Genomic DNA, 20,481 nt, shown 5'->3' on the forward strand with positions numbered 1-20,481 from the left:
TTTTTAACCTCTCTGTGGCACGTAGCATTTTCTCCCTTGCAGTGTTTCTATGCCCGCTGCATAGAAAGCACCCTAAGGTTCACGTTCTTGATCCGCGTCTCTTTGTACCCCCACAGCAGCTTGCTGAGGGCCTCGCACGTCATGGCGTACAATTAAACGCTTAGATGTGCGGGTGGGTGCACAGTCCTGCTCCGACTCAGTGAGTTTTTAATATAAAAGTTGCCTCAAAGGTCAAAACGTCCAGGCGCATTTGTAATTATTATGACACTTTCCTTCTTTATAGAAAGGGTACACTGTTCATCGGTAGAAAAAAGTGGGGAAACCAGCAAAAACAAAAGAATTCAAATCTGTCACCGTCTCGCACTCCACGGTGACCACTGCTGACATTTTGGAGCACGTGCCCCTACGTATTCTCGTTTGAATCACCCAGAGACAGGCTTAGTAGCCAGGATAACCTGGTGTTTCTACTTACTGTACTGCGACTACACTTCGTCCCCGTAAGCTGGATTTTGGTAGCTGCATGGTATTCTGTTTAATGGACACACCATAATTCATTAGTTGTTTGTTGCGGCAGATCTGTTTCCGATTTTTTTTGCCATGATAAATGAGGTGGCAGAGAACATCCTTGCATACACATCTTTGCATACCTCTCAAATATTTTCCTTCGAGTAATTTCTAAGAAGTAAGATTTTGGAACAGAGAGTGTCAAAATGTTCAGGTGTTTGCTCTCTTTTGCCAAATTGCCCTTCAGAAAGGTTGTGCCAATTTACTCTCCCACCAGCCAGCTACTAAAATCCTCATAAAACTGCTAGCATGACTTCTCAAGTCAACTAGATAACTGTATTTGTTGGTGTTATTGATTTCAACTTTGTGCTAAAAATAGTTTTATATCTGGAAGGAAGGAATGGGGACAGAGCACTTCTGTGGGATCAGTTCTTAAAACTATGGGAAGTGGCTTGTATGTTGGGGAGAGAAAGTGTTTAGAAAGTAGTGGTAGAATGGCTGAGCACTGGATTAGTAGTGAAGACTGGCTCCTACCTAGATTCTCTGTTTTCAGTGATCTGAAACTGGAGTTTTTTCATACAAAATGGGAGCAATCTATAATCTCAAAATTATGTTCTATAAATTATGTTTCCAAAATTACAACTCCTTTGAATTTCTTAGAGAAAGACCGTATACAAAATAAGGTTAAACCTCTGGTTTCTCCTGAGACTTAAAATTAAATGTAATTTCAGGCACTCAGTTTAAGTAAGTTGCTGATAGCTTGAGAAGTACTTGATTCCCTGTTTAGGGATTTCATTCGATTACTCATTCAGACCTTTTTGTTATTAGCTGGATTGAATGTGTCCTTTGAACTGTTTCATTATCTCGGTGAAATAGCATTTATAGGAAGAGCCCAAACGGAGCCGCATTCCCTGCACCAAGACAGACCACGCTATCATTTTCTTCTGTCACTTTCAGTTTACTTGACAGAAAGGACTGAAGGAGAAGAACTTAAATTAGTTCTAAATCGCAAAAACACTTCTTAGAATCGGGGTTCTACCAGAGCTTCATTAAGCTACTTCTTCTCATGAAAATTGAAGCAAAATAATAAAGCAGGAGCGTAGAGGTGAATGTTGATTCGAATCGCCGCCGTGTTTTGACATGGTGTGGAGCGTTCACTCAGCCCTTTTAGAACTTTTCCCTGTTACGGGATGATGCTAATCAAGGCACCGTGGCCCTTATCTATCCATACCCTGGGTTCTGTAAGAAATGGTGAATAGAAATGTCTTTACTTCAGGATTGGAAACAGTCACAAGGAGGGTAACCCTACAGTTGTCTTTAACTTACTGCTTACTGTGTGCTGAGGACCTTTGAAACATTCCTCAGGTCTGCCCTCGCAGCAATTCCATGCCGTCATGGATGTTACTCTAATGTTAGAGATGACGAAACAGGAGCCACCTGGGTGGCTCAGTCAGTTGAGCACCCGATTTCGGCTCAGGTCACGATCTCACGGTTCGTGAGTTCTAGACCCGCATTGGGCTCGCTGCTGTCACACAGAGCCTGCTTCCGATCCTCTATTTCCCTCTCCCTGCCCCTCCCCCACTTGCGCTTTCTCAAAGATAAATAAACATTTAAAAAGATAATAAAATAAAGGTGAAGAAACAGACACTTGAGAAGGTTAGGCAGCTCACCCCAAGACACAGCTGCTGGGTGCCAGTCCTGGAACTCAGGAACTCTAAGCAAAGCACAGTTCTCTTAACCGCTGGGCATAGTGCTTCGTAATAATACCAATAGCCACTATCGTTTAAAGATCACATGTGTCCTAGAAGTTATGTCAGGCTCTACAAATAGCGACTTCACTTTATAGACTCCTCATAACCACTGTGCAAGGGCTGTTGTTATTCTCTTCTTCCACAGATAGGAAGATAAGGTTCAAAGAATTAAATAACTCACCCAGGGTCACACAGGCAATAAATTTTACGACTGGGGTTCCTACTAGGCCTGTCTGGCTTTAAAGCCTGTACCCACTCTTGACAGTTTCTGGCTGCCTCATTATGTATCAGAGAATTACTTAGGAACTAAGACATAGCAGTGAAATCAGTATGGGTTTTAGATAGAGACACTTTCACTTTAAATTATGATTCATTTAGTAGATATCTAGTACATATTAGACATTAAACAAAGAGAATGACTGTGTTCTGTACTGACGAGGAACATGACCACTTAATTTATAATGTATGCACGCCTTTCGTATGTATATAGGTGTTCCTTTCGTATACGTGAAACCAACTTGGTTTTATAACTACATTTACTTTTAAATGGGAGTTAATTTGACAATGGCATCCTCTGGCATGCAACTGTGACTGACCTGCTCCACTGTTTCTCCTGAAAGCTAGCATTTTCCCAAAAGAAAGCTCAAAATTTGGTTACTGGGAATCTGTAGATTACATGTGTTGAAATAATCTTCCACATTATCTATCAGTTCCAGAAGAGCCTAGTTCCACATAGTGAGTCGTAGTCTGTTAGGACTATTTTAATAGGAAAACAGCTGTAAAATAACAGTCATCTGTTTTACCTTTCAACCTTTTGCTGGAACCCCGTGTCCTTTTGACTCAGTAAATCCTCTAGCACACCGAGGAAGAAAAGGGGGCAGAGGTGGGGGCTGACGACTGGAGCTGATGTATGTGCAGAGCTGATAAGAGAGATCGAGAATGCAGAATCCACGAGAAAAACCATCCAGAAGTGCACTTTAAATCCATCATTTCGGAGGCCACAGACTAACGTGTAACTTATCTGGGCATTCAAATTGCTATGCAAATAAAGTAAAAGGAAGTAAAATAATAGGATTGCTCTGAAATTGCAGCCTCTTACCATGGTCATGAACTGTACTGAACAGAGGCTGAAAACCACTGTAACTGTACTCATTAATTTCCAGTCTGTTTCTCAGTGTCTGTGTCTGTGTCTGAACAAATCAGATCTGAAGAACGTGAGAGGTAAGCTACCTGCTCTGCCATATAGGCCTCGTGCAGGAATCTTCTCACAAAATGCAAACCATTGGGGGACAAAGAATGTACACAGACCTGCGTTTGAGAAGGAAGGATTCTCACAGAGCTATTTGTTTGGAGAATGCTCGGGATTTGTACTGACACAACACAAAGAAGAGACTGTGGGAACAGTGGCACTAGAGACGGCAGAGGAGGACCGGGGACAGGCGCCTCGTCCTCCCGTTTTGCTGGGCTCGCCAGCGGTGTGTTAGATGCACCGTGAATCGCTAGTAACCAGTGTCTGCCTGATTGCTTGCCGCTGCAGGTGATCCTGAATTGCTGCGAGGGCGGGACCCCCAAGGAGACCATAGAAAAGCTGCTGCACAGAATGTCTGAAGACAAGACTCTGACTGCAGAGAGTTTGGTAAAACTCCTTCAGGCTGTGAAACCGACGTCCCCAAACTTGGGCCTTCTGCTGGAGAATTTGCAGAAATTAGCCACTTCGCCAAGCACCACAGGTATTAGTTAATTGTCGGCTCTCTGGACTGGAACCTCTCCCAGAAAATTAGAGCTTAAATACCCTTTTGGCTCCATGCTGGGGAGATGAGATAATGGTAAGAGATGCCCTCGTGAAACAGAAACTAGCTGTCAGAGATCAGTGATCCTCCATAGTTCTGGAGTGAAGATCTGGAATCTGAGAATTGCTCTTCTCCATCACGTTTCCCTCATGATGTTCCTGTGGTTCGGGGTTTGTTAAGGTGTGGTTTTTCCAGGGTTGCCTCACATGGCACCCGTGAATGCCTGAGGAGCAGACGGGCTCACAGAGCGCATGGTTTTGACAAGCTGTGTTGATAAATACAAGCAGCAAAGACTCAGATCTTGATTTTCCCACTCCCGTTTGAGTGCTGTTTGGCTCTGGCAGTCCCCCGGATTAACCTTAAGCCCCTCATGTACCTTCTGTCTGGGGGAAGTGAGTCCGTGTCCCAGCCCTTAGGATAATGGGCCAAGTCTAGCCAGTTCTCCCCTGTCCCAGAGCACTTGAAACTGACAGGGCTTTCAGAGAAAGGGTAGTTGGAAAATGAGAGAACTTTTTTCTAGCTTACAGAAATAATGAATACTTATAGACTTGAACAATTTAAAAAATAAAGAAGAAAACAACCTCGGACCCTACCACTTGATTATTTTAGTGTTAAGACATTGACCTATTTTGTCACATTATTTTTACAACGTTGAGATATTCTATCATATTTTATAATTTTATCATTTCCTCCAGTGTACCATAAGCATTCTCCCCCACTTTTCGAAAAACTCCCTGTAACCCTATTTTTTGAAGGCTATGTAGTTTTCCATCATAAGGGTGTATATATCATGTATTACTCATGCCCTGTTAGGGTTACGTGTAGCGTAATGGTTAGGGCTATCAAGACTACCTGGGTTCGTGGGGCACCTGGGTGGCTCAGTTGATTAAGCTTCTGACTCTTGATTTTGGCTCAGGTCATGATTGCACGGTTCGTGGGATCGAGTCCCACGTTGGGCTCTGCGCTGGCAGCACAGAGCCTGCTCGGGATTCTCTGTCTGCCTCTCCCCTGCCCATGCTCACTTTCTCTCAAAATGAATTTTAAAAATAAATAAATAAACTTAAAAAAAAAAAAAAAAAAGACTACCTGAGTTTGTTATCCTGACTTACTTTGTAGCTGTGTGACCCTGAGCCAACGATTTAACTTCTCTGAACCTCATTTTCTCCTCTCTCAGATGGGGGTAAGAATGGTACCCATTACATTAATTTTTGTGGCCACTGTGAGATAATATATGTACGATACTTAGCACGTTTATTAGCACATCATAGACATTCAGTAAATGAGTGATATTTATGATATTAGCACATCATAGACAGTAAATATTAAGTGTTCTGTTCATCATCATCACAAATTATATAGTGACAGATACTTTTGTACACAGACTTTTTCCCTTCAGAGCATTTCTTTTTTTAATTTTTATTTTTTATTGTTTTTTAGAGAAAGAAAGTGCATACGTGCATGAATGGGGGGAAGGGCAGAGGGAGAGAGAGAATCTTAAGCAGGCTCCACATTTCAGCACAGAGCCTGATGCAGGGCTCGATCCCGTGACCCTAGGATCATGACCTGAGCTGAAACCAAGAGTCAACCCACTAAGCTTAACTCACTGAGCCACCGAGGTGCCTCCCCACCTCCCTTTTTAAAAGTGTTTTGAATTTTTTTTTTTTTAAGATTTTATTTTTAAGTAATCTCTGCACCCAACCTGTAGCTTGAACTCACAGTCCCAAGATCGAGAGTCTGGTGTTCTACTGACTGAGCCAGCCAGGCACCCCCTTCTTAATGCATGATTCCCAGAAGTGGAGTTACTGGGCCAAAGAGGAGAATATTTGTAAAGCTAAAGGAAATGCCTGATGGTTTTTAGTTTTCTTTTAAATTAAATATAACTGTTTAAGAGAGAGTTACAGATTGGCTCAAAGGGCATATACACAAAACTTAAGTATAGCTTCACTACCAGAGTCTTGAGTCATGCCTGCTAGTGTTTTGGATTGCCGCATGGATCCTTAACCTCACGCTCGAGGAGTAACACCCCTTAAATCTGTACCTCTGGATCTCTCTTACAAGTGTGCCTTCTAATTACCTCCCTGTTGAGCAATCACTAGCTTCTGCCACTGAGCGCTGACTTTTAAAGCATTAGTGGTTTTGTGACCCTGAAGCACCAAGCGCTTAAGGGTAGACCAAAGGAGATCTGAACACATGTGTATGAGGCCCCAAGCTGGGAGCCAAATTTGCCTTCTAGAGGAGACAGAGCGCTGGCATTTCAGCTCTCTTCCTCTGTCAGCTCCCCTAACCTTGTGTAGGAGAAACCTGTAGGGGTGTTTCATTGTCACAAACATTATTGTTTTGCTAATATCCCTGCAGTCCAAGCAAGCCCTGATGATTATGGGACTGAGCTGTTGAGACGGTATCACGAAAACCTTTTGGAGATTTTCACAGACAACCAGACATTACTAAAAATGATCCCACACATGAAGGGTTTAGCCCCTGGAGAGAGAGAGGTAAGAGAAAAAGAAGGGGGGAGGGAGGGAGGGTGGGTAAAATGAGAGAAGGAAAAAAGATGAACTTATATGCATACTTTAAAAATATATTTATATTACATAAATATACACACAGCCATATTGAGAAATGCTAAGGAGTCAGTAGAGGAGAAAGAAAACAAGATGATTTAATTTCTAGGGCACAGCGATAAGTTGGAAGTTGTAACTTCTGCAGTAATAAGAAAGGCATTCAGAAGGAAGTGTGAAGAACTTGGTCTTGTATAAAAGTCTCTCAGGTTGGGAGGTGAAGAATGTTGAAAAACCCCTCCCCAGAAATACGTCCACTGTAACCCAGGACCCCGACTTGCAGCTTTGCCACTTGTCTGGTGGCTAGAAAGTCCCTCACTGTATTTTTGTGCCACATTTTGAAGGTCATGGAGAAGCTTGTGAAACAGGACTCTGGCTCGGGTGGTTTCAGTTCTCTGATGTCAGCAGTTCTAGAAAAGCAGACTGTCTCTGCAACAGCCATTTGGCAACTGCTGCTGGTGGCTCAGGAGACAAAGACCTGCCCGTTGAACCTGCTCATGGAGGAAATACGAAGGGAGCCTGGTGCCGATGCTTTCTTCCGGGCAGGTAGGCTACCTGATCTCTGTCCTAGCTTTGCCCCTGGTAGAGATTATCGTCAGCCTTGCCAGAAACTAGAAAGAGCTCTCTATGGTCATCCTCCACATCCCCACCATTGGAAGTAAGGACTGGAAATTTTGTTCAAGGACATGGGGGGTTGTGAACCTTTGAAAATATGCAGAAATCTAAGCTGATATTAATTATACTGTAATTGCAGTGATGTTTGCCATTTTCCCCACTCCCAGCCCCAGGAAGAAGATCAGTGAAGTGTATTCTCACTATGAAGAGTGGAGCTGAGAAGGAGTGAAGGAAAAATGGTGTTCATAGTTCCAGTCATGAGTTTTTAATCCTCCTTTCTTTCAGCGACCAACCCAGAAAGTGCGGCCTTAGAAGCCATGCTGAGGCATCGCAGACTGATTCTAGAGGCCATCCAACAAGGGACTGGACTCAAGTGCTTTACCGCAGAGGAGGAGCAGCTGGCAGAGGCTGTGAAGGAGGTGCGAGAGGGCTGGGGGTGGGGGGGGAATGACAAACATTTTTCCAGAGAATTCTACCAGGCCTGGGATGCTCTTGTTCCTAAGAGAGACACCAAATTCCGCAGAGTGCCTGTTGCCTGCTGAGCCAACCCTTCGCGGCACCTCTTTGTTTTTTTATTCTCCCAACTCTGTGTGGCAGGTGATGTCATCCACATTTTATAGATAAGGGAACCCGGGCTCCAAAGGGTTCCGTAGCATGTCTGGGATGCTCTGGCTGGTCAGAGTTGAAGCCAGGATTTGAACCCAGGCTCATGTGACTCAAACCTAGCTGTATTTCATTTGTCTAAACTTAGGTAAACTCAAAGGGAACCATGAGACTATTCCCCAACACGTTCTAAGACGCAACTGCTTTCAAAGGGAGGAGAGTAAAATTGGTCTTATTACATACTCTGTTCTGGCGTCTAGGAAGAGCCAAGATAAACATAGATAGAACAAAGCTTTTGCCCATATGGGGTAGCAAATAGCGCCAGCTCATTTTCTGTAAGGCTTCTCGGTGTGGCCCGCATCCCAGAAAAACCAGGTGGGGCTGGGGGGGATTCATGGCTGTCCAGCCCAGGATCGTGTGCTTCTCCAGGGGGGGAAGAATTCTAAAGGGACTGAAATTCAACTACAGGTTCACCTGTAGTGCTTTTTAATCCAAGTAGGCGTGGATGGTGTGCCGAAGGGCTGGTTTCTAGCTCTGTCCACACAGGTGACAGCCCCACCTTGGCCTGACTCTCAGATGTGACGAAGGTGGTGCGTATTTCTTCGGGGCTTCAGAGGAAAGACGTACCACTAGGCTCTCTCCAACTCGCCTCGTGCTTCAGGAATGGGGCTCCTGCAGTTGATGAGTTTGAGCCTCGCTAATGAGTCTCAGGCCTGCCTCCAGGGACATCAGGTTTATTTAGATAGGCTTGAAAAGAGCAGAAATAAAATGTCTTCCCGAATGAAAATTCCATTTGGCCATCTGTGGATGGTTTTAGCTTTATTTTCTCAGTGTACTGACTCTTTCTGCTGATAGCTGTAACATTCTGAAAGAGGATGGCTTTGAAATCATATTCTTGGCCTCTTTAAAGCCCCTATTTGAACCTTCTTTAAAAAGCTGAGTTTTTTCATGAAAGAAAATGTTTAAAAGGGTACATCTAAGTGTCTAAAAATGTGAGGCCACTGATCATGCAGAATCACTTCCAGACGTTGAGACAATTATATATTATGAAAAATGATCTTGATCTTCAAGACAGAACCACCAGCTACCAAATCCTATAGCTTTCCAAGCTTTTAATATTAAGATCTAGAAAAGTTCTTTTGGAGACTCCTGGTTTCTGAGAAGATATTTCTCATAGAAAATGCTTAATGCTTCCTTGCTTGTGCCTTCTTTGTATTTGCACATTTGTCTTGACATCTGTCTCTTTTTTTTTTTTTTTAATTTTGCCAATTTCCCTGTTCTTGGGGAAAAGAGGGTTCTCCACATTTATCACAAGAAATGTAAACTTGTTACAGAGAGAGCAGTGCCTTCCTGAAATCAGCTTTTTTCCCTTAAGTTGAAAACCATGGAGAAAACTGCTGATACTAACCACAAACCTTTGTCTCCTGGTATTCATTTAGATTCTGAGCATTTCCCCTGAGACAGCCAGCCCTGAAGCTTCCCTGAAAGCAGTGCTGAGCAGAGCCACGGAAAAATCTGTCGCGGCCGTTGAAATATGTTCCCTCCTGTGCAGTGTCCACAGATCTTTCCCAGGCCTGCAGCCTGTCATGCATGAGTTGGCATACACTGGTAAGGAACAGAGTGGGGTGGGGGTCCTGTCAGGCCCGCGGGTGGTTCCCCTATTAGAGAGAAGAGGCAGTAGTTTGCACAAGAGTTCATCCATTGCTGCCTTACTCCTTCTGTATGCTCTCGGTACCTGGAGGAGTCCTAGGCTACGTGTGAAGCGATGCTCTTTACGTGTGTCGGCGAGTCAGGATGACAAGGGTATCACTTGAGAGTCTGAGGAGGGTCTCCAGTGTATCCTAAGAAGAAAAGTTGGGAAGCAAAGTAGAAACACAGGAGAATTTCCAGAGCCATGTGATTTCTCTTACATGCAGGCTTCCTTGAAACTCAGGAAGGTGGAGAGAAGGAAAGGTGGAAAGTGAGCAGTAAATTTCCCCACGCAGCCAACGACAGAACAGATGAGAAGGTACCCGAGCCAGCGGAGGAAGGCTGCCGGTCTGGGAAGCAGAGCAGTCAAGGAGAGACCGGCTCCTTGCCAGAGCCACAAGCGAAAAACACGTCTGCCTCCCCAGACCCTGCCAAGAAGAGCTTCGTCTGTAAGGCCTGTGACAAAAGCTTCCATTTCTACTGCCGTCTGAAGGTGCACATGAAGCGCTGCCGGGTGGCCAAGAGCAAACAGGTGCAGTGTAAGGAGTGCAGTGAGACCAAGGAGTCTAAGAAGGAGCTGGAAAAACATCAGCTGGAGGCCCACGGTGGAGGAGGAGAGCCCGATGCCCCGAAGAAGAAGAAGAAGAGGCTTCCAGTGACATGTGACCTTTGTGGGAGAGAATTTGCCCACGCCTCAGGTACTTTGAGGCGGGCGAGGTAACTTAAGAGGGTGATAATTCTGGACATCACGGTGTGGATTCCAGGCCTTGTGTCTCGTATGCAGTGAGGGCCGTGGACTGGCCTGGGGAACGGAGCGGGTTCCTACAGACGCGGGGTCATGTTTTGAGAAGAGCATGAGCTTTGGCGTCAGCTCTCTTAACTTCCCCACCTGTTAAGTAGGCGCCCTGATAGCACCCGTTTTTTTGAATTGTTGTCAAGATTTAAGATAATACGGTTACACACCTGATGTGCAGTGCCTACGACAGAGTTAGGACTTCGTGAACTGTGGCCATTATTATTCAGAATAACAGCCAGCTACTTAACACTCGACTCCTAGGTTTCCATGCTGTTACTTGTTTCTCAATAATAAGTAAGTCACAGAAACCGTGGGGTGTATAGCCAAAATTGTTTACCCTTATCCCAGATGTCAGGGAAACCTAATGAAACGTAAAGTGAGTTTTTGTTCCTCTGTGGCAGGTCCTATTTAAGAGAAAGAGGGGATGGGAAAGATAAACCCAGAACACTTCGTGCCTGAACCAAACGGGTGGGACCGAGGTGACCTCTGGAGTGCTGGGCGGTGGGTGGGTGAGCAGCATGGCTGTGTGAGGTTGGAGGGAGCGTGGCCTGCTGTCCTGTGGTTCATGCTGGGTTTCCTCTTGGGGCCCGGTCTCAGACAGTGCTCTCGTGTCCTCCTGCTGGCTTCATCACGTTGCTTACTGGTGTCCCTCTGGTCCCTAGGCATGCAGTACCACAAACTGACAGAGCACTTTGATGAGAAGCCTTTCTCCTGTGAAGAGTGTGGAGCAAAGTTTGCGGCCAATTCTACCCTGAAGAACCACCTTCGCCTTCACACTGGGGACCGCCCGTTCATGTGCAAGCACTGCCTCATGACCTTTACCCAGGCCTCTGCCCTGGCCTACCACACCAAGAAGAAGCACTCGGAAGGCAAGGCGTGGAGAATTTCTTCATTTTCCCCGCCAACTTTAACTGTATGAATTGCCTAAAAACCCGTGGATCTAGGCATGATAAAGATCTCAGGTAGCTTACAAACAGCGACCGTGCAGCCTGTGGGCACACGGATGACCAGGAGTACATAGGTGCACAGGTGTGCAAAATGCTCCGGTGAGAGTTTGTGAAGAGAGGCTGGCTCACCTGGGCTGGTGACTTCATAGTTGGAATCTACATAAAGCCAGGGGTTCCTTGGGCTTCGAGGTGGAATTCAAGCTTCAGAAAAACCTTGGTTTAGCACCTGCTGTGGCGCTCGCAGCGGCAGGGGCTGAGTGATGAAGCTGGACGCCCTGTGCTCACAGAGCTGACGGTCTAGGGTGTGTCTGGGAAAGAGACAGGTGCCGTTGGAACAGGGAGTAACACTACCAGGGAGATGGAGGAATGAGGGAGGGGTTTCTAGTCCAGTCAGAGGGGAGGTGTGTTGTCAGAGAAGGCTTCTCGGGAGATTCTCTGCATCGTTCGGCACATTTCTGTGGAAGTGACGGTCCCACCGTCCTCTCACCCGGACTGCAGGAATAGCCACCCAACTGGTGTCCTGGCTCTCCCCTTCTCCCTGGACTGTGTTCTCGGTCCACAGGCCCCAGGGATCCTTTCAAAACTAAACCATATCCTCCCCCTTCTCTGCTCAAAACCTGTGTGCGAAGCCTGTTCGCCTCGCTTGGTGGAAAATCTGAAGGCCTTACGATAGCCTGCCAGGCTCCGTGTGACCAGGTCCCCTGGGACCTCTCCCCTGCCCACACCTTGTGGTTCTCTCCGCTGTACCTGCTGTGGGCCCCGCATTCTTGTCCTTCCCGCTGCTTGGAATGCTTTTCATCCCTCCCCACCTCCTTGGGCTCTTTATTCACACTTCTTCCCGTGAGTCCTTTCCTGACCGCCCCGTGTGAAATCTCAGCCCCAGCCCCCGTTCCCCTGCGTAGCTTGTCTCCACAGTACTTGTCACCGGCTGTCTTATCTGCTTCATTAATTTACTGTGTTTCTAGTGAGTCTCCTCCTGTCAGAATGCCAGCTCCCTGAGGGTAGGGCTGTTAGTCTTTCCCCCCACCACTGCGTATTATTGGAACTTAGAATAGTACTTAGCAAGAGTAGATAGACACTCAGTAAACACTTACTGACTGAATGACTTTCCTGAGCACGATTCCGGGTAGCAGGGGCAGAGTCACTATACACAGCCTGCTCTCGTGGAGTTTACATCCCACTGGGTAAGAGAGACCATGAACAAAAGTGTAATATACAGTCAGATAGTAGTACTTGCCCTGACGAGAAGTAAAGCAGGGTGAGCGGCAGGAGGGCGGCAGGGCTGGGGTGGGGCGCCCTCTGTGTCGTCAGAGAAGGCCTCGATGAAATGAGGTTTTTGTGGAAACCCGAGTGAAGTGAGAGCCGGAACCGGTGGCAGATCTAGAAAAGCCTCACAGGCGCAGAACCCCCTCTCCAAGTGGGGATGAGCTTTGCCTGTTTGAGAGACCACAGGAAACTAGAAGGGGCCAAAGCAGCGTAAACGAGACAAGAGGGTGAGAGGTAAGGCTGGAGAGGTTGCCAGAGGCCAGGTCTCGTAAGGGTCTTGTTTTGTTTTGTTTTCTAAGTTGTTGTTTTTTTTAAGTTTATTTGTCTATTCTGAGAGAGAGAGAGAGAGAGAGAGTGAGCACGTGTGTGCGCACACACACGAGTAGGGGAGGGGCAAGAGAGAGGGAAAATGGAGACACCCCCCCCCCCCCCCCCGGGCAGGCTCTGCACTGTCAACATAGAGCCTGATGTGGGGCTCGAACTCACGAACCGCAAGATCACGACCTGAGCTAAAACCAAGGGTCGGACGCTTAACCAACTGAGCCACCCAGGTGCCTGTAAGGGTCTTGTAAGTCAAGGTCGGGACTGGTTGTTATGCAGAAAGTGCTAGTTTCTATTGCTGCTGTAACAAATTACCACACACAGTAGCTTAAAACAATGCAAACGTATTATCTTGCCATTTTAGAGGTAAGGGGGCCAAAAGAAGTTTTAATGAGCGTAGAGTCAAAATTTGGCAGGTGTGTTCCTTCTGGAGGCTCGGGGCAGAACTCGTTCCTTGTTTTCCCAGCTTCTAGAGGTTGTCTGCCTTCCCCAGCTCGTGGCCGTGGCGCTGCAACCTCTGTGTCCCTCATCCCGCTGCAACCTCTGTGTCCCTCATCCCGCCTCCTCCTCTGACCCTCCTTGCTCCCTCTTCCAAGGACCCTGGTGATTATGTTGGGCCTGCTGGTATAATCCAGGATAATCCTGTCATCTGAAGATCCTTAACTTAATCATATCTGCAAAGCCCCCTTTGTCATGTGAGGGGACACATTCCCAAGTTTCAGGGGCTAGGACGCGGACGTCCTTGAGGGCCATGATTCTACAGCAGGAAGCCATAGGACAGTTGTGAGCAGAAGATCCCTAGGATGTGACTTAGGGGTTTTGGAGTTAATTCTGGCGACTCCAGCCTGTCAGCTGTAATAGGGCAAGAGTGTGCCCAGGGAGGCGAGGTGGGCCAGTCATCTGGTGTGGAGGTGATGAGGCGCTCAGCTGGAGCTGTGCTAGGAGCGGTTGTAAAACGTTCATGTTTGAGAATGCGTTGTTGACACAGAAGTACAGGACCCACGCTGGGCTGGGTGCCGATGTGAGGGGGGAGTTTAGGGCGGCCTGGAGTTTCTGGCTTGAGCAACTGAGTACTAGATGGTGCTGCCGTTCACTGTAGTGAGGAACCTGGAGCGCGTGGGGGTGGGGGGTGCTGGGGTTGCTGGGGACAGGGAATTGGGAGCTGTGTCTGCAGTATCGGTTAGACCTCCAGGCGGAGAAGGAGGGTGATAGGCGGTTGGATGTGCAGGCCCGCAGTTCTGGGGAAAGCTGGGAGCCAGAGACAAAAACGTGGGCGTCGTCAGGGTACAGATGGCATCTGAGCTCTGAGATAAGGTTCTCTACAAAGTGTGAATAAGGAAGGCCAAGGGCTGAGTCCTGGGCTTCTTAATAATTCCACTCTTGATTGAAGAAACCCTTTTTTCCCTAACGAATCTTATTTCAAAGCCCAACATGTGCACAATGAAAATGGCATTGATTGCTCTCGTTGAAGCAGGCCCTAGGGTTTGGGGGACCTGGACCCTTGCCTCACTGATTTCTCCACTTCTCTGTTGGCCCATAATGAACATTGGAGGCACAGCTGGTCGAGTGGCTTACAGATGCCGGCATCTGAGCCTTGCTCTGTACCTGTATTTTCTAACAGTCTTTGGCAGTCTGGTTATTGTATTCTCATAATGTGCGTGAGGAAATAGAGAAGCCAAATGATTTATAATAACTTTATAGCAAGTCAGCGGGAGAAGGCTTCCATTCTCTGAGTCTCCGTCTGTTACCTTTACGTGACGTTGCAATTCTGCACTGTGGCTGTGGCAAGGGATCCAGACCCTGGGCATGAGGTTGTATCTGGGCATGAGAATTTCTGGGCATGAGGATGTATCTGTTTCCTGGGAGTGGAATGAGCTCTTCCATACTTGGGGTGGCCTGGTTAGCAGATGGGTGGTCTGTGTGATGAGAACTCTGTCCTCATTCCTCAGGGGAGAGAGACCACACTGTGCCATCAGCTGTGTGTGTGCCGCCGTCTGATAGAGGGGCTCAGACCTCTCACCCGGTGTGTTGCAAATTGCTTATGGTTTAATGTCCTCTCCCAGATCATATTCCCCACCATGTGCCTTGCAGCGTGAGCTTGTTTTAGGAATGCCGTAAATGTTTGGTGCTGTTTCTAATGGGTAAACTCGTGTATGTTTCCAGGGAAAATGTATGCCTGCCAGTATTGTGATGCTGTGTTCGCCCAGTCCATTGAGCTGTCCCGCCACGTGAGGACCCACACCGGGGACAAGCCATATGTCTGCAGGGACTGTGGCAAGGGCTTCCGGCAAGCCAATGGCCTGTCCATCCACCTGCACACCTTTCACAGTACGTACCGAGATTGTGGAGTGGATGTCAGGCTCTGGCTCTGAGAGGGCTCGTAGCAATCATGACAGAAAGTGACACTCCACCAGAGCCAGCCCCGTTTGCTGTCTTCCCCTCCCCTATTCTCCTGCAAACCGAGTCCCTTGTTCCTATTCCAAGAAAAATCCCATTTTAACGTGTCATCGTGTAACGTCCAGGCTGTTTCCTTGTCTTCCTTTTTAGACCACCTGGTACTGCTTGGCTGACAAAGGCAAATTATGCTCGAAGGAGATCCTTGATAACAGGCTGCAGAGCACCAGAATATTCCCATTAGTCCACCGAGCTTCTCTTTCCACGCCCCCTCCCGCCCCCACTCATCTCATAGCCCTACCCGCCTTCCCCATAGGAGCGGCCGGACACTGTCTGAGCTCACGCACACCGTTGTACGTGGTCCCTGCTCACGCCGCCCTGAAAGCCTTCTGCCCCGCGTTCTCTCTCCAGGGCTCCCCTGGCCACTTGGTCAGTGGGCTCTGCCCCCATTTTTGTCCCCTTCTACTGGCACTGACACAAAGATGTGCTACTGTTCGACACACACATAGGAAGGTAAAGAAAACTCCGTCCTCATTCCGGCCTCGGGAGATGGCCAGTGTGGTGTGTGGCTGGCCACATTGCGTCTTCTCCAGCAGCAGGCGTGTGATCAACACCGTGTCCCCGGGAGTCAGGAGGAGCTTGGGCTCTGAAATCACACGGGCCTGGACTTAAATCTTGACCCTGCCGTTTTCTTCCTTGAGACCTTAAGCAGATTTCTTTACCTTTCTAAGCCTCCCGTACCCCTTCTGTACATGAGAGAAAGTGATGCCGCCACCTTGGATCGCTGTGAGAGTTAGTGAGGTATCCCGTGTAAAGCGTGACACAGAAATGCTCACTAAATGCCAGATGTTATTACTGGATGAAAGCAGCCCTCCCAGATGCCATTTGTCACCGTCAAAGCCGGTCTCTTTAGCACGTCATGCACCCTGCATACCCTTCTCCCTTCTCCCCTCCCCTCCCCACCTCTGTTTCCCTTCTCCCCTCTCCTCTCCCCTCCCCGCCTCTGTTTCCCACACACCAGTTTCTAGCTGTTGGCAAACACAGGGCCTCACAAACATGTACTTAATGTCGACCCATGCAAATCTGTTATCTGCCAGCTGGCAAAGGACATTGTTGGGGCTCCTCTGTGCCCAGCCCGGGGCTGGACACTGTGGACGATGCAGGAGGTATACACAGGGCTGCCCCCTCCCCCCGAGGTGTTCCTGGGTCCCAACGTCCAGCTCGTGAGGCTCCCAGATGAGTGAGATCTGGCTTGGATCTAGTGCCATCATTTTATGTCCTTTCAGCCTTTTTGAATGCCATGCTCCTCTGGTCTCCTTTTCCTGGTAGCATTACCGGGGAGAGGGGTGAGGGCGGGACCGGTCAATCGTCAGGACGCAGAGGACCCCAAAGACTTGTGGGTGTTAGGAAGCGTCCCCGGTGGCAGGCCAGCATCCAGGCCCCTCTCCTGAACTGTTCCTGACCTGTGTCACAGGCCCGCATCGTGGCTTGCGGAGAACCGCTTCAGAGCGCCCTGACGGCAGCGTAAACTGAGATTTCAAGAGCTCGTGTCCACAGGGAAACTAGTTGATGACACCGAGTGCTGCTGCGCGTCCAGATTCTTGAATTAATCTGACTTGGTGCACGTGTAGGATTGGCTTGTGGGGAAAGGATTAAAACATTCTGCTTTCTGTTGCTTTCAGAAAAAATAAACTGAAGTTTCCTGCCAAAGGGACAGCACACGTTTCCTGCATCGGTGCTGGTTCTTGTTTGTGAGGCCTCACTGCAGGGTTGGCATGTCCAGTTAAGCAGGTGGCTCGGAGCAGGGCCACGGGAATGAGAGCTGGGACTGTCACCCAGTTCAGCCATTCCCACTTGTGTCACTGCGCGGGCAGTCTGTAAGCCTTGCTTTTCCTAATCTCTAAAACAGGATGATAATAGATCCCACTCGTAGGATTATTGGAAGGATAAAGGGAGTTAATATGTGTAAGGCACTTAAAACATGCCTGTTGCATGGCACTCATTAAACATTGAAAATGTTTCTTTTCTTGAGTCTAAGGCGAGGAGCGAGGAAGCCTTCTTCCTGTCAGTCATGTGCTGACAATTAAGGAGATAGCATGCTCCGGCGAGTTTGCTGGAAATCTCTGTAGAAAACGAGAAAACTCAGAAATGCCCACCGCGAGCAGGGAAAGAGCAAGGGCACTACTCCGTGCAAAGTACTTACGCGGAATTTAACTTGTAGGGTGTAACGTGAGGAATCGGGATGAACCGCTTGATGCCGCAGAGGTGGTTAGTACAGAGGCCCGGGGGAGTCCCTCCTCCCGGGACGAAGGTAGGGGGCAGTCAGGTGACCACCGCACTCGCAGCTGGTCCTCAGAGTCTGCGGCCGTGCCTGACGTCTGAACGGAGTCTGGCACCTGGAGCTGCACACGGCCCGCGTCTCACTGACTGCTGCCTGTCCTATCTTTTCCCCTCCGTCTCTTCTCACGATGGCCTGTGGCACCAGACATAGAAGATCCCTACGACTGCAAGAAATGCCGGATGAGCTTCCCCACCCTGCAGGACCATCGCAAGCACATCCACGAGGTCCACTCCAAGGAGTACCACCCCTGCCCCACGTGCGGGAAGATCTTCAGCGCCCCTTCCATGCTGGAGCGGCACATGGTGACCCACGTCGGGGGGAAGCCCTTCAGCTGCGGGATCTGCAACAAGGCCTACCAGGTGACCTCAGGCTCTGCCAGGAGCGCCTCCCCCTGTCCCCAGGCTGCCCTCCCCTCGATCTGCTGGGAGCCCTGGAGACGCTGATGTGGCCGCTTCCCGTGAAGGATGCAGCTTGTAATTACTCAGACTCTCTAGGGTGATCTGGTCAGAGTAATGCTGTTGGGAGCTTTAATTGCCGAGAATTCCTACACCTCTCCTTTCAGGTCTCAGCCTTGTCACGAACTGAATGCTGCTTTTCCCTGCGGACATTCACACTCTGTGGAACCCATTGACCCTGTGTGTTAAGGGATGTGAGCGTGACGATGGCTGCGTAACACTGCCTGGAACTCCCTTATCTAGCACAATTACTGGGTGGTGGTGGTTGTGTAACTCCCAGGGAAGGGGGTCTGCTTTTTCACGTTCGAATTTGGTATGTGATTGAAGGGAAACCCCATATGGAACTAAAAAGAAACCACATACGAGAAACTCAACTCTAAAACTACAGAGAAAACAGTGGTTCTTGTGACAACTGTAAGATTTGGGTATACGGAGAGAAGCACAGCAGCTAATTTCAGCTCAACAGAAATGGAGCGCTAACTTTGTGCCGAGCTGGTGCTGTGACGTCAGGGTTACAGAGCTGAGTAAGGCCTGGGCTTGGCCTCTAGGGAAGCGGAACTGTAGGCACAGTGTCTCGGGGCTGTTCTGGAGCCCAGAAAGGAGTAGCAGTTGCTTATGGAGCAGGGACGACAAATGCTTCTGCTCCAGGAGGGTCTCTGCTGCTTCCCTGGGCCTCTGGGAGGCAGTGGGATACAGCCCACACACTCCAGGTGGAAGGCCAGGGTTTGAATCCTGGCCCTGCTCTGTACTAAATCATATGATGTTGGGCAAATCATTTAGCCCCTCTGTGCCTCAGCTTCCACCTCGCTAGAAAGGTCTGGCCCCTCTCTCATAGGTTTGTTGTGAGGGGTGAAAAGTTTCTGAAGGGCCAGGCTGAGCCCTGCCCCATAGTAGCCTCTTGGCAAATACACAGGTGCCTTGTTCCCCAGCCTTTCCTCTCACGTGGGCTCTCAGTGTGACAGGTAAGAGTGTGGGTCTAGACCCATAAGCTCATTTGTCTCACGAGGGCCTGGTGAACTCTCCAGCTTGTTGGAACGTTCCAAGACTTAACATGTGCCGTATTCCTTGCAGCAATTGTCTGGTTTGTGGTACCACAACCGGACCCACCACCCTGATGTGTTTGCCGCTCAGAATCACCGATCTTCCAAATTTTCATCGCTCCAGTGCGGCTCCTGTGACAAGACCTTTTCCAACACCGTTGAACACAAGAAGCACATCAAAGCAGAGCATGCAGGTGAAGTTCGGGTGCCTGTAGATGGGGTGGGAGCTGACGGGTGGAGTGGCTAGATGACAGCATCCTGAGCTCTGTCCACAACCCCAACTTCCGGGGCTGTGGTGTGGTGTGGCAACTGCCTTCGTTCTGTCCCAGCACACCACCGCACTGGCCCGTCGGTAACGGTAAGCAGCAGCTTGAGTGGCTGTGGTTCTCAGACCCAGAGGCCTGGAGCACCATAAGCTCCTACGGGCCCCTGAGCGACAGTGGTTCATGATGGTACCCGGGAAGCGGCAGACGGGCTTGGGTGGACTCCTGACTCCGGCACTGATCGGCTGCATGACCTCGGCCGGTGACCGCTCTCTTCTGAGCCAGATTCCTTCTCTTCAGAAAGTTCTTAATACCTACCTCGCAGGTCAGCCTGCGGGGTAATCACTGCGGGCTTGAAGCATCTCCTTTGTGCGAGGTGCACACTGAGCTCTGGTGGGTGCCTTCTCCTTCCCCTCTCACGGCAGCCCTACTTTCCTCGGGCGGCCCGTTCTGATCTGGTGCTCTTTACACTAGACCGCACTAACAGGTCGTAGGCACGAGGTTCCCAGCCCCGGGGAGATGCTGGCTAAGTGTTCGCCGTCACCGCCACCCCCAGCCCTGTGCCTCTCCAGCCCGAGAGGGCCGTCTTCTTGTTCGTTCCCAGCACCTCTTTCCTTGTGTGCCCCGCAGATACGAAGTTCCACGAGTGTGACCAGTGTAAGGAGCTCTTCCCCACACCGGCCTTGCTGCAGGTTCATATCAAGTGCCAGCATTCAGGTCAGTGCCCCTTCCACGATGTTCCTGGGCCCCGCCGCCCCGGGGATGCTCTTCTCCACCGTCCACGGCTGTGCAGTGTGCGGTCCAGGACCCTTAATGTGTGCCTCAGTTTCCTCATCTATTAAACGGGGACAATCGTAGTGCCTCCTTCCTCACGGCGTAACTGCAAACTGAATGTGTTCGTACCCAGAGAACACGGGAGGCGCGACCCCAGTGAGCATCCCTCAAGCGCCACTGTGATTATCGTAGTCAGGGCTGTGTCTCATGAAACCTGAAATGCTAGTTTTTTTTTTTTTTAATTTTTTTTTTTTCAACGTTTATTTATTTTTGGAACAGAGAGAGACAGAGCATGAACGGGGGAGGGGCAGAGATAGAGGGAGACACAGAATCAGAAACAGGCTCCAGTCTCCGAGCCATCAGCCCAGAGCCTG

At 49.0% G+C, this 20,481-nt stretch overlaps 1 protein-coding gene across 1 annotated transcript in view; it reads left to right on the top strand.

Moving 5' to 3' along the window:
• ZBTB40 (zinc finger and BTB domain containing 40) overlaps positions 1–20,481 on the top strand; it is a 39,901-nt gene that overhangs the window by 12,354 nt on the left and 7,066 nt on the right. Inside the window, exons 6-16 of the mRNA XM_086715985.1 lie at positions 3,793–3,985; positions 6,401–6,537; positions 6,948–7,149; positions 7,504–7,637; positions 9,261–9,429; positions 9,738–10,208; positions 10,969–11,175; positions 15,004–15,168; positions 17,720–17,934; positions 19,102–19,264; positions 19,964–20,050. Of these exons, the coding sequence (XP_086572111.1) occupies positions 3,793–3,985; positions 6,401–6,537; positions 6,948–7,149; positions 7,504–7,637; positions 9,261–9,429; positions 9,738–10,208; positions 10,969–11,175; positions 15,004–15,168; positions 17,720–17,934; positions 19,102–19,264; positions 19,964–20,050 (2,143 nt within the window). The remainder of the gene's footprint in view (positions 1–3,792; positions 3,986–6,400; positions 6,538–6,947; positions 7,150–7,503; positions 7,638–9,260; positions 9,430–9,737; positions 10,209–10,968; positions 11,176–15,003; positions 15,169–17,719; positions 17,935–19,101; positions 19,265–19,963; positions 20,051–20,481) is intronic.

Source organism: Puma concolor, chromosome C1, assembly GCF_028749965.1.
Source record: "Puma concolor isolate L17-30 chromosome C1, mPumCon1.1.hap2, whole genome shotgun sequence".
Classification (NCBI taxonomy): domain Eukaryota; kingdom Metazoa; phylum Chordata; class Mammalia; order Carnivora; family Felidae; genus Puma; species Puma concolor.